Source organism: Myripristis murdjan, chromosome 7 (genome assembly GCF_902150065.1).
Source record: "Myripristis murdjan chromosome 7, fMyrMur1.1, whole genome shotgun sequence".
Taxonomy (NCBI): Eukaryota; Metazoa; Chordata; class Actinopteri; order Holocentriformes; family Holocentridae; genus Myripristis; species Myripristis murdjan.
The window spans coordinates 9,236,353-9,252,394 of NC_043986.1; the positions used below are offsets into that span (position 1 = coordinate 9,236,353).

The 16,042-nt window shown below is 40.4% G+C and overlaps 3 protein-coding genes across 3 annotated transcripts in view; 2 read left to right on the forward strand and 1 right to left on the reverse strand.

The window, feature by feature from the left end:
• LOC115362436 (piezo-type mechanosensitive ion channel component 2) overlaps positions 1–7,007 on the forward strand; it is a 46,455-nt gene extending 39,448 nt beyond the window's left edge. The window contains exons 47-57 of the mRNA XM_030056359.1: positions 216–363; positions 520–734; positions 1,078–1,236; positions 1,445–1,592; positions 2,755–2,943; positions 3,294–3,386; positions 4,213–4,382; positions 4,653–4,769; positions 5,108–5,187; positions 5,715–5,943; positions 6,515–7,007. Coding sequence (XP_029912219.1) covers positions 216–363; positions 520–734; positions 1,078–1,236; positions 1,445–1,592; positions 2,755–2,943; positions 3,294–3,386; positions 4,213–4,382; positions 4,653–4,769; positions 5,108–5,187; positions 5,715–5,943; positions 6,515–6,770 — 1,804 coding nt within the window. The 3' untranslated portion in view covers positions 6,771–7,007. The remainder of the gene's footprint in view (positions 1–215; positions 364–519; positions 735–1,077; positions 1,237–1,444; positions 1,593–2,754; positions 2,944–3,293; positions 3,387–4,212; positions 4,383–4,652; positions 4,770–5,107; positions 5,188–5,714; positions 5,944–6,514) is intronic.
• Positions 7,008–7,862: 855 nt separating this feature from the next.
• On the reverse strand, positions 7,863–9,572 carry atp5f1e (ATP synthase F1 subunit epsilon). The gene is made up of 3 exons (XM_030056285.1): positions 9,432–9,572; positions 8,949–9,073; positions 7,863–8,077 (listed from the first exon to the last, which is right to left on the reverse strand). Coding segments are annotated over exons 1-3 (159 nt in total). The 5' UTR covers positions 9,464–9,572; the 3' UTR covers positions 7,863–8,075.
• A 654-nt stretch (positions 9,573–10,226) lies between these two features.
• On the forward strand, positions 10,227–15,646 carry LOC115362225 (PRELI domain containing protein 3B). The gene is made up of 6 exons (XM_030056075.1): positions 10,227–10,358; positions 12,596–12,764; positions 12,852–12,941; positions 14,111–14,181; positions 14,931–15,033; positions 15,194–15,646. The coding sequence occupies exons 1-6, from the start codon at positions 10,327–10,329 to the stop codon at positions 15,308–15,310; spliced, it is 582 nt and encodes a 193-aa protein (XP_029911935.1). The 5' UTR covers positions 10,227–10,326; the 3' UTR covers positions 15,311–15,646.
• Positions 15,647–16,042: the final 396 nt, after the last annotated feature.

A 16,042-nucleotide genomic window follows, 5' to 3' on the forward strand; every position in this document is an offset into this window, starting at 1 on the left:
GGCCATGTTTTAACCCTTTAACCCAGTTAGGGACAGTGGAGATCGAATACCACGTCAAAGTCGATGCAGCCAACATCATGATAAAAAAGTTAAACTGATTTTTAGAATGTGTTCATAGCATTTTTTTTCATCCTGAGCCCTGCCTCTCCTCAAGAATCTACAGAAACAGGATTAGAAATGCTGTTTTCTTTTCTTTTCTTTTTTTACCCCCTTAGTGCCCTGCACATTTACCTACCCATCAGGCAGTTCTTCTATGACATCATCCACCCAGAGTACAGCCCTGTGTGCGACGTCTACGCCCTCATGTTCCTCATCGATGTGGTCAACTTCATCGTCACCATATACGGATACTGGGCTTTTGGGGTAAGACTGCATCAATACTATGTAAACGCATGCAAACACACAAAAGTGGATTCTGTTCATGGGTGATTACAGACACAGATTGGCGTTCTGCTGCTCCATGTTCCGCTAAAACTCCTGCCACCAGCTTCTCAAACGGTGTGATCCGTCTGCCTTCAGAAATACAGCGCGGCGGCGGACATCACGGAGTCGCTGTCGGAGGACCAGGTGCCCGAGGCGTTCCTGGTCATGCTGCTCATGCAGTTCGGCACCATGATCGTGGACCGGGCTCTCTACCTGAAGAAGTCCCTGCTGGGGAAGTGTGTGTTCCAGGTGGTGCTGGTGTTCGGCATCCACTTCTGGATGTTCTTCATCCTCCCCGGGGTCACCGAGAGGTCAGGGCTGCGTGACCGAAGTGCCGCGTTCATGCATTTATTTACTCATCCAAAAAAAATTTATATTCTCCAAATCATCCCTTTTTAAGCAAACAATCATCATACAAAAGTGCACAAACAAATACAAGTAATACAAGTAATAAAAAAACTGTAGAACAAGAAAGAAAAGACAAAAATAATGAAACAGTGCCAACAATGACAACACAGATTTTTGCGTTTCTTTTTCAAAGCCACTTACACCACTGTCAAATTTTTTCTTTTTTCTTTTCTTTTCTTTTCTTTTCTTTTTTTTTTTTTTTATACCAGTATCTCTCTCTGTCATCATCTCTTGTTCTCTCCACAGGAGGTTCAACAGAAACCCGATCGCCCAGCTCTGGTATTTTGTCAAGTGTATCTACTTCGGCCTGTCTGCCTACCAGATCAAATGTGGCTACCCCAACCGCATCCTGGGCAACTTCCTCACCAAGAACTACAACTACATGAACCTGTTCCTCTTCCAGGGGTAAAACCAGCGTTTGTTATAAGTCTTATTAGATGAGAAGTGACTGGTTGGATGAGAGGGGGATGGTGGTAATTACCAGAATAAATACAAGTATTATTTTCCACTTCATTAAATGCATACTTTATATTGAGGCTATATACTATGCACTAGGAGACATGACAAAGTTATTCCTCCCCTCTCCTCTCCTCTTCTTCTCCTCCTGTTCCAGTTTCCGGATGGTTCCCTTCCTGACCGAGCTGAGGGCAGTGATGGACTGGGTTTGGACCGACACCACCCTGTCTCTGTCCAGCTGGATCTGTGTCGAGGACATTTATGCCAACATCTTTATCCTCAAGTGCTGGAGGGAGTCTGAGAAAGTAAGCTCGATCTGATTATTTCAACAGGATCTGAACTTTCCGGCCGTCAAAGTCACTGTGACTTTTGTTATTTATTTATTTATTTATTTATTTATTTTTATTTTAAATTTCTCTTCTTGAAAGCCTGACATGGATGTAGAGAACTATGCATCACACTTCAATTTGTGATTTAGTAGATTTTTAAGTGATTTAGTTTTCTCAATTATCTAAGAGGTGAATTTATTATATAGAGCTGCCTTATGAATTAGATATTTTAGATGATGCATGTTTGTGTATCTTTGTGGTTGCGTTATGTATTGTTTGATTTAATGTGTGGTATCAACATGTATGTATCTCTTGATATTGAAATATTGTTAAAAAAAACTTGATGGGGACCCCAGGAGAAGCTATTCTTATAATACAGTAGCTAATAGCGATCAAAACAAACAAACAAACAAACAAACATACCTCCTTCCTCATAGAGTGCGCTGTTTTCTCACCTTGCTATAGGAAATAAACCTGTGTCTGTACTGTTGCTTTATCACCAGCAGATGGCACTGTCGCTTTGTTTCAGTTCATCCAATTTAACCTCTACCAGCCAACAGGTGTATTACAACCACAGTATCATCCATAATCCTTTCCCTATCATCTTTATCCCAGCTCATGTTATACGCTGCTGTAATAAACTCAACAAAATATTGATGCGCCCTCTTTTTTTAAAACATATTTTATTTAACAGCACCTGAATCCCTGTTGTATCTTACTTGTAAGAATATCCAATATTCTGGGTTTGTCAGATTTAATTTATTCTTAATCTCATCAGAGGGATGCCATTCAGTCCTTACCAACCTAATCTCAAAGTTTACTCCTGGCCTAGGAATGTTATTATTCTGTATGGAAGCTAAAAATGTGAGATATGGACCAGATTTCCCTGATTTATGTGCCAGAGGTGGTAATTGGGTTTCTGAGAGGTTTTGATAACTTCGATAATTTGTTGTTTTCTCCCCAATCTTAACCCAATCAGAATCCTAATCTTGTTCATTTACAACATTAGTATTACTAATAATCTACAGCATCTGTATAAACTGTTCTAGAAACATACCTGAATTTTCTCTGTGTTACTCAATAGACTGAATAATCATTATAATGAATAGTAACTCCATTGTCCCTGTAATTCTTGCAGAAATACCCCCACCCTCCAGGACAGAAGAAGAAGAAGGTGGTGAAATACGGAATGGGAGGGTTCATCATCTTCGCTCTCATCAGCATCATCTGGTTCCCCCTCCTCTTCATGTCACTGGTCAAATCAGCTGCCGGAGTGACCAATCAGCCGCTAGACGTCTCCATCCAGCTCAGCATAACAGGATATGAGGTCAGGGTGGACACACACACACATCAATGTCAAATTTATGTCTTATTTATTAGATGCGTATTGTATTAATGTAACACTGTACAGTCTGTTGTCTGTATTTGGAAATAGAGAAGTTGAAATAGCAAACGAGTACAACACTGAAAAATGTTAGAAATGGTATTTTGTACATAAAAAGGTACCGCTATTGTTCAACATCACCATTTACTTATTCTGCTCCTTGATCACTTCCATGTCTTAATCTTCAAGCAAGAGAGTATAATTGTGTTGCATAATTACCTTAAATTTCTAATGTGTGTGTCTAGTTGTAAATATTTATGGTGCAGTGTGTGTCTTTGTGTGTGTTTTCTCAGCCTCTGTTCAGTATGAACGCCCAGGAGCAGAACTTGGTTCCTTATTCAGAAGCTGCATTCAACCGGATCACCAACACCTACGCCACGCATCCAGTAAGAGGCAGTTCACTCCACAGTAAACCACAAAATGAGCATTATGTTGTCCTGCTATCTGCATATCAACTCAAGAGCAGCCCATGACACTGGATTAGACTTTGTAGCGTCTGTAGCATTGCTGCATGAAGTTAAACAATGCATAAAGTTCATTAATACCACCCATGGTACAAGTATGCTGAAAAAAAAAAAAAGCTCATTAATGGATGAAGTTTCTTAATTATTGACCTAATTAGCATACCTGGTGATTGTGGTGGGACTCTCTCCATCAGTATTACTCTGAGTAACATGGTATTTCAGTGTGGATTCTATTAGGAAGCATTAAAAGTGTTTTTTTAACATGCAAAAGTGACTGCATTTAACACATTATACCCTAAGCGGTATGATGAATTAATTAAATTCAGAAAACTATAGTGAAGCTTAGTGCTGAAACAATTCGGCAGTGAATTGATTCATTGATCAAAAGAGGATTATAATTTTGATAAAAGCTCATTTTTGTCAGTTATTAAGTCATTTGTTGGTTACAGCTTCACTGAGATCATTAAGATGCTAAGATTTTCTGACTTTTCTCGGTTCATATTAAATTAATACCTTGACTTTACTGGTCAGATTAAAGAAGCAATTTGGGCTCTGCTGCCTTCCTATGAGCATTTGACATTATTTTTCACACTTTCAGACTAAATGTTTGCTTGATTCATTGAAAAAACTATATCAGCAATGTAAGTAAGCATTAGTTGCAGCTCTTGGCTTGATATTTATTGAAGTAAGTCCCTCTCTGCCTCTCTCTCTCTCTCTCTCTCTCTCTCTCTCTCTCTCCCTCTGCCAGTCGGCGATGCAGTTCCTAGTGAACTACGTGGCGGAGGACATCATTATTGCTAAGATCAAGAGCGATGCCAGTCTGCTGTGGAGCATCAGCCCAGCCAGCCGGGAGGCCATGATCCAGGAGCTCAGCAACTCCACGCACATCTACATCACCTTACGATGGACGCTGCTCAGGTCAGCGTGCGCACATGAACGTGTTTGCATGCACGTGTGTCTGTATTCACAGTTGTATGGGTGTGACTGTGACTTTGCATGAGTGATTGTGCACTTTTACAGTACATACTTGTGTTTACCTGCAACTGTATGAATGTGTGCATGTGTGCAGGTTGTGTGTGTCCGTATACAGTCCATATACGTGCACTTCCTGAGATTATGAGGCAAAACTGATGTTGCTGCATATTTTTTTCCACGTGCTATTGTATGCTCCTCCCCTGCCCTCCTCAGGAATGCATCTGTGTCAATGAACGCAGAGGCGATGGGAGAACACACTGTGAAGTATGAGGATAAAGACTTGAGGGACGGGATTGTCCACATGCTCAAAGGCACCAGCAACACCCCTGTGTGAGTCAACACGCTGTTCATTTGCTGAAGAGTGGTTCCCTAATGAACTGTGCAACTAAATTAAACAAACATGCATGTGGCTGTGAGTCATATGAAAACATAGCAAAAATCTTTCATTACCACAACAGCTTAAAAATAACAAAGGAGGCTCAACATCAGCAGGATTTTCATGAACAGAAATGATAAAATGCCTCCTTTTCCATTCACACCTTTTTTTAAATTTGAACTGATCAGCCATTTCTTAGCACATGTGCAGCACAAACATTCACATGCAACATGACCAAATAATTTATCTGATCAGAATTAAGCTTGCATGTTGTTGTCACTCTGTCCTGCAGGATCATTGAATCTCTGATGCCCAAGTTCATCAGGGGTCTCAAAGGCCCGGAGTCTAAAATGGCAACCAGGATGGACGTTGGTCAGTGATCTTCTGTTGGTGTTCAGATTGCTCTTAATACAGCATCACAAATACCATGATAACTGCCTTGTTCCAGTAATATCTAAAGGGATCCTTCTAGCCAATGAAAAATGGTGTGTTTTTTCCAGAAAGAATTAGTAGTCTCCTATTTTATTGGTGTGATTAGTCAATGTGCTTTTTTTCTTGGTACTGTGTCCTCATTTATAAACAATGAAGAATGACACAAAATTTCTTAAGTTATTGTCACACATTAAAAATAAAGTCAAAAGATGAAATACACAGAATATAGCATTAAATCAACACATTAAAAAACATCAGCACAATCAGTGAATTCTTGCAACAGCTTCCTCAAATGCATCTCAAACCTCAGATGGTTCAGATTTTGTGTCATGTGCATCTTGAGTGCATGTTTTGGATAAAAACCTGTCCAGATGTAATCCAGATGCTGGAGAGACATGGAACGACCAGGTGTAAACAGAAAGATAACATAACCCTCATCTAAAATCATCTAACCAATCTAACCCCAGAGCTCTCAGACCACCCGAAGGACATCCAGACTAAGGCTTTCTTCAGACCCCTGTCACTCAGGCTGCAGCAGGCCAACGGGGGCTCCGATGAGGAGGCAGACCAGTGGTGGGTAGTGGAGGAGTGCTCCCCGGTTCCCAACCTCGCCGACCCCGGCTGTGACAGCATCGAGATCGTGGTGTTCAACGATAAAGTCAGTCCACCCAGTCTGGGCTTTCTGGCGGGACATGGGTAGGTGACACGGCATATTTCTACTCAGGCATGTTTGGTTTGAGGAATTTTCCTGAACATGGGTTTGGTTTCTCCAAAGCTCCTCTCCACTCAGTTTTGGTACCACACACACCTATACCAATACATGTTCCTGTAATATACAATACAACAAACATTATCAAAATGTACAATGATTTTCCCAAACCTTTGCAACAAGTTTTACCTCAGGATTAATCTCTAACTGCATTCTTATGTACTGTTAAATTCCTCCTCTTTTAAACCCTAATTGTTTACGATCTCTGTTGTTTATTCCTACTAAGCTGCTTAGGAATTTTATTTATGTCTGTTTGTGTACTTATTATTATTATTATTATTATTTTACTATACTATAGATATATTTATCCTGTTTTTCTCTTTAAATAAAAAAAAAAAAATGTTTTAGGTGGGTTTGCAGCTCCTAAAGCCAGGGTGACCCATCACATATATTCAGCAGTAGAGGATAAAGATGTGCACTCTTTCTCTTTTTATTTCACTCTATCCTTCTCACACACACTGACACACACACTTTAAACCCTCCACTCTTTCCCACTAGCATTGTGGGCCTGTACATGTCGGTGGTGCTCGTCATCGGGAAGTTTGTCAGGGAATTCTTCAACGGGATCTCTAGGTCCATCATGTTTGAGGAGCTGCCCTGCGTGGACCGCGTCCTCAAGCTCTGCACGGACATCTTCGTGGTCCGGGAGACGGGAGAGATGGAGCTGGAGGAGACGCTGTTTGAGAAACTCATCTTCCTGTACCGATCGCCGGAGACCATGATCAAGATGACCAGAGAGAAGAAAGACAGCTAGGGGCCTCACCTCTGTGGGTTTATGGCCCCTTATGAGACTCGAGTGACCTTGAATTGAAGGGGGAGGAAGGTGTACAATGACACTGGAGATGGCCAAGTGACCCCACCTCTCAACACGGGTGTATTAAAACAAAATTTAGTTGAGGTCAATGCATTTTCAATCTTTTCATTTCAAATTTCAAAATGAAACTGAAGCTATAGTTGCAGTTTTTAATAGTAAATATGGCAGCAGGGTGGTTTAATGGTAGACAAAGTTTTTTTTTTTTTTCAAATAAATCTATAGGGCCCTGTTTAAAACACTTTTTATGTATCCATCCTGCTGAAGTGTCCTTGATCAAAACCCTGAATCCCTACAACCTCAAGGTGGCGCTGTCCTGTAGCTGACCCTGACCTCTGACCTCCCTAGACAGGGCATGAGGACAATTAACTTAAAGGGACCAATAAATCAGAAAATTGGGTTAGTTTCCAATATGGCATCAATAAATTGTCACATTTTTTATGCACAGTTTTCAATCTTACTTTCTTTTAAGAGTGGAACCATAATTTCCTTGAAGCCTTAGCAGTCTTGATACTGAGCTCATTTTACAGTTGGTTTGCTCATTCTCCATGCGCAGTGTTCAATTCCCCAATCAAAACAGAAAGCTGGGACTCTCCTTCATGTATGACGGGCACCAACTAAGTATTTTACAACCAAGAATGCCATTAATCACGACACCAATACTTCTACAAACTGTAATTAATGAATGAAGTGCCTGTATTTCTCCTTCACTAGAGATTATGCAATTTTCTCTTCACAGTACAATGCATGCATTTCTATTTATGGTTTTTGATTCACGTTTTTACAAATGTATAGTACACAAACCCTTCTGTCTTACTTGGGATTCTTGAATGAAACCTCCCATGACATTTCAAGAAACTCTTGGTATACTCATGGATCCACACACATTTACCTCTGTAAATACAATTTTTCTGTACAAGTATGTAGCCTAATGCGCTGTTTCATTTATAGCAAAATAAAAATCTTCAATGCCCAACAAAGCCTCAAAGTGTCTTACTCTGCAATACTGTAAATAAAAACAAGGCTAGTACAGAATGTAGTTCCAATTTCCATCTTTAATATGATTTAATTACAAATGAACAGGACAAAAACAGGAATATGGATCTAACTCAGGTCCCCAGTCTCTTAGCAGATCATCTTGATGTCATCCACACGTCATTCTCATCCAGTCACAACAAGGTGTGCACGGTGGGATGCTGACAGACCTCACAACTCTGGGAAAGAAACTATCTACACCATGGCCTCAGATCCTGAAAGGGGAAAAAACAGATCATCATTAATAGCATTCTCATGACAATTAATTTTGCACCAATAGAGTGCATTGATTGTGGACTGTGGAGTACATTAATTTATTGTGTATAACAAACATCCATTACTACTGTCATTGAGCCCTATGAATCCTACAGTCCAAATCTCACTAATCTGAGGTATAAGCTGACTGAATCAAATATAAACTATTGTAAACAGAGGTCAAACTGTACTGTGTAGAATATACCAATTCCATGAAGATTAACTAACCCCCTAAAATTATAATCTTCCTGTAAAAGGTTCCTACTTAAGACAAAATATAAGTGGCTAAAATATTTTCTCAGACCTGTGCCTGAAGAGTGTGCACGTCTTTCTTCCAACCAAACACTACAACAGCCAAGTTTCTCTAGTTTAGTAGCTCCTCTCTGTCTGGTTGATGGATATAATCAATAAAAACCAGCTGGCATAGTGTTTGGCTGGAATGGAAACCTGCTGGTCACAGAACAGGCCACAACTGACTCGGAGGAAACAGTACAAGTTAGGGTCAGGCTCTATGCACCGACCACTGAGTGTTTAGGGTTTCCTTTACACTGTAAAACAAGGCTTTGTCTGTCTGTGGATGAAGGAATTATGCTGCCAACAATTATTCCCTGATTCCATATTAATGCTTCAAGTGTGCATGCTATACTTTGACTTGTAACCTGCACATTAAGCACAGAAACGTAGCAGCTATATGCATGAAACAGACCAGAAACAGAAAAGTGCATGTCTCCTCTTCACGAGCTGAGATAAAGCGAATAATGACCTCACGATTCGACACTGTGTGCGGATTTTAGATGACAGCGAGTACATTTAGTATTTGTATTGACTTACATGCTGCTGGTTTGGGCTTGAGGATTTTGACGCTTGCCTCTGCGGCTCTCACGGCCTCGCCTTTGAACTGCGGCTTCAGCGCAGCGCGCACCGCGTTGGCGCAGATGGCGGAGTAGCGGATGTAGCTGCGGAGAGGACGCACCGGTTAGCTACATGCTAAAGGACAAGAGTCGGCAAAACGCTACAACATAAAAATAAAAGTCACTGAAATATGAAGTGAAAGGTATCATCTGTCCCTTGGTTACACAAGACAGAAGCCGCTTCCTTACATAAAATAAAATGACATGTCGGTAGCCGCTAGCAAACATGCATGGACCTGAAAGCTAACTAATACTAGCATGCTAAGTGGCTAGGTGCATAGCTTTGCGGAGTATTTAACGACTTGAGCGACGGCAAAGCTCTTGAAAACACTTTCAGTCAAAATGAGAACTAAAGAATGTTACAGCTACCGTGAACCACAACTCCAATATATTGATATTTTACCTTAGGCCTGCCTGTCTCCAGTATGCGACCATCTTGCCTGTGTTGTGGCTTGAAGGACAGGTCGAATGTGTGCGTGGTTACGTCATATGACCTAGACTGGAGCTTTTTTTCAGCCAATAGGAAAACAGTTTTGGTTCATGATTGACAGCAGCTGACAGTAGTCCCGCCCTCTCCCGTCACGGCTCTCACTGCACGGCTTTTTGTCATAATCGTCATCTGTCAATGTCTATGTTTATTATTTTGGTATTGTTTTGTGATCTGAGCTTTAAACTGTATGAATTTATAATCTCAGAATTTTCGATTTTTTTCCCGCATAGATTGACCACTTCAATCCTCAGAGATTATCCTAGTTTTTTTTGTTTTGTTTTGTTTTGTTTTGTTTTTTTAGTAAATTTACCACTTTAATCTCTGAAATAATGATTATTTTTCACGGAATATACTGATAGTATGCATGAAAAACACTTGTGGCTTTTGCTTTTTCTATATGGAGGACAGCAATAAAGCTTTGCCGTGCATGCAATAAACACATATACACATTATCCAAATTTGTAGAGTATGGATGTGTATTGTAACATGATACACTACCAGTACAAATAAGGGAAGTTTCTTCCCCTCTCAAAATGTTCCACTACAACACATCTCACACCAAAGCACAGTGGAATGAATAATAATAATAATAATAATAATAATAATAATAATAATAATAATAATAATAATAATAATAATAATAATTGGTGACGTTTTATTACGCTCACGACCACTAGGGGGCGTGTCGCTCTTCAGGACCCATTCAAGTCTTCCCTCCGTCACGCCCTCCGTCCTTCCTTCCTTGCAAGCCGCGGTCACGCCGTCACAAGTCACCGGCTCCCAATCTCTGACAGAAAACCCTTTAAAAATGAAGATCTGGGCGTCAGAACACATATTCAAGTGAGTGATTTTTTTATTTGTGATGTACGCGAGGAAATGCTTCATATGTGTTTATTTTGAAGTTTAAAAAAAACGCTGTGTGACCCGTTTTTTTGTCGGCTCCCTTCTGACTAAAACTTGTTTGCTGTAGCTTTCTTAGCTAGGTAGCGTTAGCCTCCTTCCGTAGCTTCAGTTAACAGTTAGGTAACATCACCGTTAACACAGCCAGCCTTAGGTAACATTACCTAACACCGGGCTAACATTACTAGAAAATGTTAATTTTGGTATCCGTTGGTCTTACGTGTCTACCAGCGTTGTAGTAAATGTATTTTGTCTCTTTTGTGCCGTTATTCTTATTGACAGTTAACCGTTTTTTTGGCTAGCTGACTATCATTAGCTTGACTAGTGGATGCTTTTGCCTGGCTTATATAGCTGAGAAAGTCAAACTTGATAACGTTAGCTTGGCACTCTTATGTTATTATTATTAATATTATGAGATGTGTGTTTTGTTGTGTCACTTGAATGTGATGTAGCTAAAGTCCCGATGTTGAATTTCACATTATGTACCGCGGTCATTACGTAACGACCCGTCTACTGTGAAGTGAAGGGTCACCGGGGTTACAGTGATCCCTCTCGGCTTCTGTACGGGGCATTTATGCTTTATATTAAATGGTAATTCTGTGTAACCCCAATGTTCACATTTAGGATGCACCAGCTGCGGTCTTGGCTGTGTTTGTGGTGCAGCTGATAGAGAAGTGCCTGGTTCCTCTCACAGTACAGAGGGGCGTTCATCAGCTCTGCTTTAATACGATAGCAGATGGCCTGGGTGGATATAATCTCCTGCGCTTGTTTCCATGCATGCATAAGGCCAAGCACGTTTTGTGTCACGTTTAGGTTTTGTGTTATTGTAGGTACAGGAGGCCTGATTTAATAATTTCTCAGAGACTGCCGTTTACACTGTCACATATTATCAAGGTCAGATTGAAGCACTTTCAGCTGCATAACTGAGCTGCTCAAATCAAGTTAAATTAAGGATAGTCATTAAAATAATTAATGCAGTGGTAACTTTCCATGCTAATTAGTTACAGCCTAACGCCCCTGTTATCTTTTGAGTTAATTTGACCCATTTCAACGCCTCTAAATACACGATTAGCATATTCTTTACTTCATATTTCATGAGTTTTCCTAATTTAACAGGGTAAACATAAAATTAACATGGTGATATGTTTTGAATGTCCTGTGCACATTTTGAACATATCAGTGTGGCTCAATTTGACCTCAGTTTTTTTTTTAAGCTATATAAACATATAAGAATCTATCAACATTTTGAGAAACTATAACATTCAGTTTTTAATTATCAAAAAAGCTGCTTCTGCTTTAGGGCCCTAACCTAACATAACCATACCTGTAGTAGTGCAAGAACCAATGATAGTTCATATGGCAGTTGGGAGGGAAAACATGGGGGGCGGTGTTTTATTTAAAGGGCTGCTTAAGTAGTCAGCAAGACACATGATGTACTCAATGCATAAACTTACGTAACAATTTTTATTACAGTCATTTTCTGGGGATTTAAATTTCTGGGGCCAAATTGACCCCAGTTGATAAAAAATCTTTTTAAATTTGAAACTAACAGGAGGGTTAATCATTAAAGATCTGGAAAATATCATGTCATAAAAACATGAATCCTGAGCAGTCTGTAAATTGAGCTGTGTATGAAGTCCATAGTAGTAAGCAGTGCATCAGCACTCAGAGCAGCTCGGGCCAAATTTGGCTCGTGGCAGAGCAGCAGTTGTGCCCAAAGAGCCTGTTCCATGACTGGAAGGTCACAGGTTTGATTCCTGCTGCCATGTTTCCTGAAATGCCCTTGACAAGACATGAATGGTTGCTCCGGTTGGCTGATGATAAGCATTGATTGATTTTTATCTCATGGTATTTGCAAAGAAACTCAGTTCCTAAAGTGTAATGTTGTGATTATCAATTGTAAAATCTCACTGTGCATGTTTCTTGATGGTATTGTTGAAAATGCTGACCATGTCTGCTGTCACATGTTTTTGCTGACACATTGTCTCTTGTGGTTTTGGTTTTTGATGAAGAAAATGAATTCATGTACAGTATTTTGTAAAAGGTTTAACTTTTTTTTTGTTTTTGCTATTCTTTTCTAAAGCGCTAAACCACCTAATTGTTACAGTTCTATTGTTGGTGTCTGCTATTACATGACCTGGGACTGCTCTCCATAATGTTCCTGTTGCTTTTAACAGCCACCCATGGGAGACGGTGACCAAGGCGGCGATGCAGAAGTACCCCAACCCCATGAACCCCAGTGTGTTTGGTGTGGACGTGCTGGACAGACGTGTGGACACGGAGGGACGGTTACACAGCACCAGACTGCTCAGCACAGAGTGGGGGCTGCCCTCCATGGCCAAGTCTGTAAGTTACATGATGAGAGAAATTGTTGAGCTGCAGGGATAGTGGTATTTATTACTCTTGGCCTGAATTCCTCTCCTGTCCCCACAGATCATTGGTGTAACAAGAACATGCACTTACGTCCAGGAACATTCAGTGGTTGACCCCAAAGAGAAGACCTTCGAGCTGAAGTCCACTAATGTGAGTAGGGCTGACTCGGATCATTGTCATTAAACACATTATCTGTAAGAACTGGAGTTGCTTGATACTGATAGGAATTCACACTCCTGCTCCTCAGTCGGGACAGCTGGGTCACTCTGTCTAGTCATGCACAGCCTCTCACAAAGAGGTCTAGAAAAGCTTCAGCATGGAAGCTTTTCCATTTCTCCAAACTAACAAACTTCTCCAGAGTCCTGAAGACACACCTTCCATGGGCAAGTTTCAGCCCTCCTTTGCACTCTGATGCCTTTGCATCAGATTGACTGCAAACCATTATTAACATCAGAGGACACACTATCACTTCTATAGATTTATTTTTCTGCAGAGGAATAGATCATAGGCTGTTGGCCATGCTGATGAATCAAATTAACCAAAGGCTGCTGCTACATATGCCATTACATCTTTACATGCCTGGCATGAGCACTATTTGAATGTTTGGGAAGATGTTGTGCTTGGACAGAAATGGTGGCACAGACGTACCATGGGGATCTCAAAATAGAGGCATATCTCTAAGATAACGATATAGATGGATATTTTCACTTAATATTGACTGTGTTGAATCATTGGTCATTAGATCGATATCCACACTGAGTGACCCCTACTTAAAAGCACATCAAACACATATTTGGAAATCCAGATCCTGTATTATCTCGATCCCCATTATCCAACTTGACAATGTTTAGGAAAAACTGCATCAAAATCAGGGAAATCATTTTGATCCTGGATAGGAAAAGCGAGGTCTGGTAATCCAGATAGAAAGGTAACAGTAAATAAATAAATAAATAAATAAATAAATGCTGGAAATGCCTTACGTCTCCCTCTCTCAAATCATATGTCTGTACCTGCATTTCCTTGTCTAGTCAGTCTAATCTGGTTTGATACTGAAGTGAATAATCTCCCAACCCCACTACTTGGGTTTATTGCTTTGCCTTTCATGAACATGTACATGTCGAGTCATGGGAACATTGTCATGGCTGAATGGCTCTGATCCTGGCTTTCCTTAAGTGAAGGTGTTTGTAATGTTGTTAATCAAGGAACTGAAGCTTATTTTTTCGATCGCACTCATTATAAGAGTCTGTGAGAAGAGTGTGAGTTAAATATCTAACATGTGATGTTAGAACACTGATTCTTACTGTCTTTTCTTGATGCAGATCTCCTTCACTAACATGGTATCTGTGGATGAGAAGTTGACATACAAGCCACACCCGCAGGACCCTGAAAAGTAACTGCTTGAATTCTTTTCTTTTCTTTTTAAATATGAAAATGTCCCACAGTGTTGAATGTCTGTTTTCTGGAAATAAGGGTTTGCACATGCTTTCTTATGAAACTATTCATCACTGCTTAACCGCACACCAGCTAATGTCACAATACCAAGACTTGTGTAATGGTTTGGATTATGATATGATATCAGGATGGAGTAACAAAGAAGAAAAACACCTGAAGCTGAATCATAAAATTCAATACATATTGTAGATTATCAAACTTTGTAAAAATCTTTCTCTCAAAAAGCAATTGATAGTGAATGTGATTGCCAGATGGGATGTTAAAATCACATGAAATATTTTTCATAGATTATATTTAACATACAACATTCCTGCCTGCCTTCATATGCTGTCAGAAATAGGCCAGTTTTAACAGTCGTAATCATGATTTTCACTCATCTTGAACATGGTGTTCTTTTAAATGGCTGGCAAATTTAATATCTGTTTAAAGCCACTTACATTTGGAGGGGTCAAATGATGATAGATGAGATAACATGAGTGGTTTAAACTTGAATTATCCTATTGTTTAATGGTGTGATAGTGGTGAAATGAAGAGGAATGCTACAAAATAAAGCACCAGTTCTGGAAAAGTATAGTTCTGTTTCTCAACTCTAACGGCACAGCTGTTTATCAGCACTGATACTGACTGCATGTAGTTTGTCAGCGACCTTTACTGATGATTTTTTTTTGTGTGTGTGTATGTGTTCAGGACAGTGCTGACCCAGGAGGCTCTGATCACTGTAAAAGGCATCAGTCTGAGCAGCTACCTGGAGGGCCTCATGGCCAAGACCATCTCTGTCAACGCCAATAAGGTGCGCCTGCCCTCACATTTACGTCTCTCCCCTTCTGATCCCTTGTTCTGCCTGCTGCTCACTTAGTGGAGAGTGACAGTGTTTTTACTCTACAAATAAACATGTAAGTATCCACTTTTAAATGCAATGTGTTGTAATATTTGGCACCTGTCTGTCTCAGGGTCGTGAGGCAATGGAGTGGGTCATCAGACGATTAAACACAGAAATCGAGGAGTTGGCGGCGACCGCTCGTGGCACCATGCGCGTTCCCATGGCAGCAGCTGTGGCCGACAAATGATCACCTCCTTCCTTCTGCTTCCACCATCATGAACCGATGGATCTTCCAAACATTTTCCCCTCAAAGGGGAACTCTCACCTCATCCGCCAGGACAGCTAAATACCACCTCGTCTTTGGCCCAGCTTAGTATTTTTTTTTTTTTTTTTTTAATTTGTTTGTGTCACAAGAACTCACTGTTCCCTCTCCCTCAGCTGCCTGATACTCACCACAAGGTTGCAACACTGAAGGGAGAGACAGAGTGTTGAGCTCATGACCAAAAAAAAGATAAATGAAAAAAAAAAAAAAAACTAACAGGTTTGAATTGGGCTGCACTTGAAGCTCACAGGAATTTGTCTTGTGATGTTAATGCTCTTTTTTTATTCACACCGTGCCTCCACATCATGTCATCAAGTTTCTCTTTTCCTTTTTTTCTTCTCACCTGTGACTGTTGTCTCTGTAATGTTCTCCTTTCATTGGCTCCTAGACTGCAGTGAACTATCGAACAAGTGAAATATGTGACAGTGTTACTTACACAGAGGTTGAAGTGTGGGATTACTCCCAACGGCCGGGTCAGAAAATTCTCTGAAATGGATTTCCTCTCTCTGGACGGGCCAATCTTGTCTTGCACAGTAGAACTGACTAGAACACTTGCAAAGTGCAAACTGCTCCCATCTTTCACTCTATAGACAAGCTATAAAAAACACTCAAAGTAAACTAGAGTATATCAGTTAAGTAAACACTGACCCAGATAAA

Coding starts and splice junctions, on each gene's coding strand:
- atp5f1e (XM_030056285.1), bottom strand. CDS start 9,463: ATGGTCGCATACTGGAGACAGGCAGGCCTAAG. Junction 9,074..9,431: donor TGGAGACAGGCAGGCCTAAG/GTAAAATATCAA, acceptor TCCTCTCCGCAG/CTACATCCGCTACTCCGCCA.
- LOC115362225 (XM_030056075.1), top strand. CDS start 10,327: ATGAAGATCTGGGCGTCAGAACACATATTCAA. Junction 14,182..14,930: donor CACCCGCAGGACCCTGAAAA/GTAACTGCTTGA, acceptor GTATGTGTTCAG/GACAGTGCTGACCCAGGAGG. Junction 15,034..15,193: donor TCTCTGTCAACGCCAATAAG/GTGCGCCTGCCC, acceptor TGTCTGTCTCAG/GGTCGTGAGGCAATGGAGTG.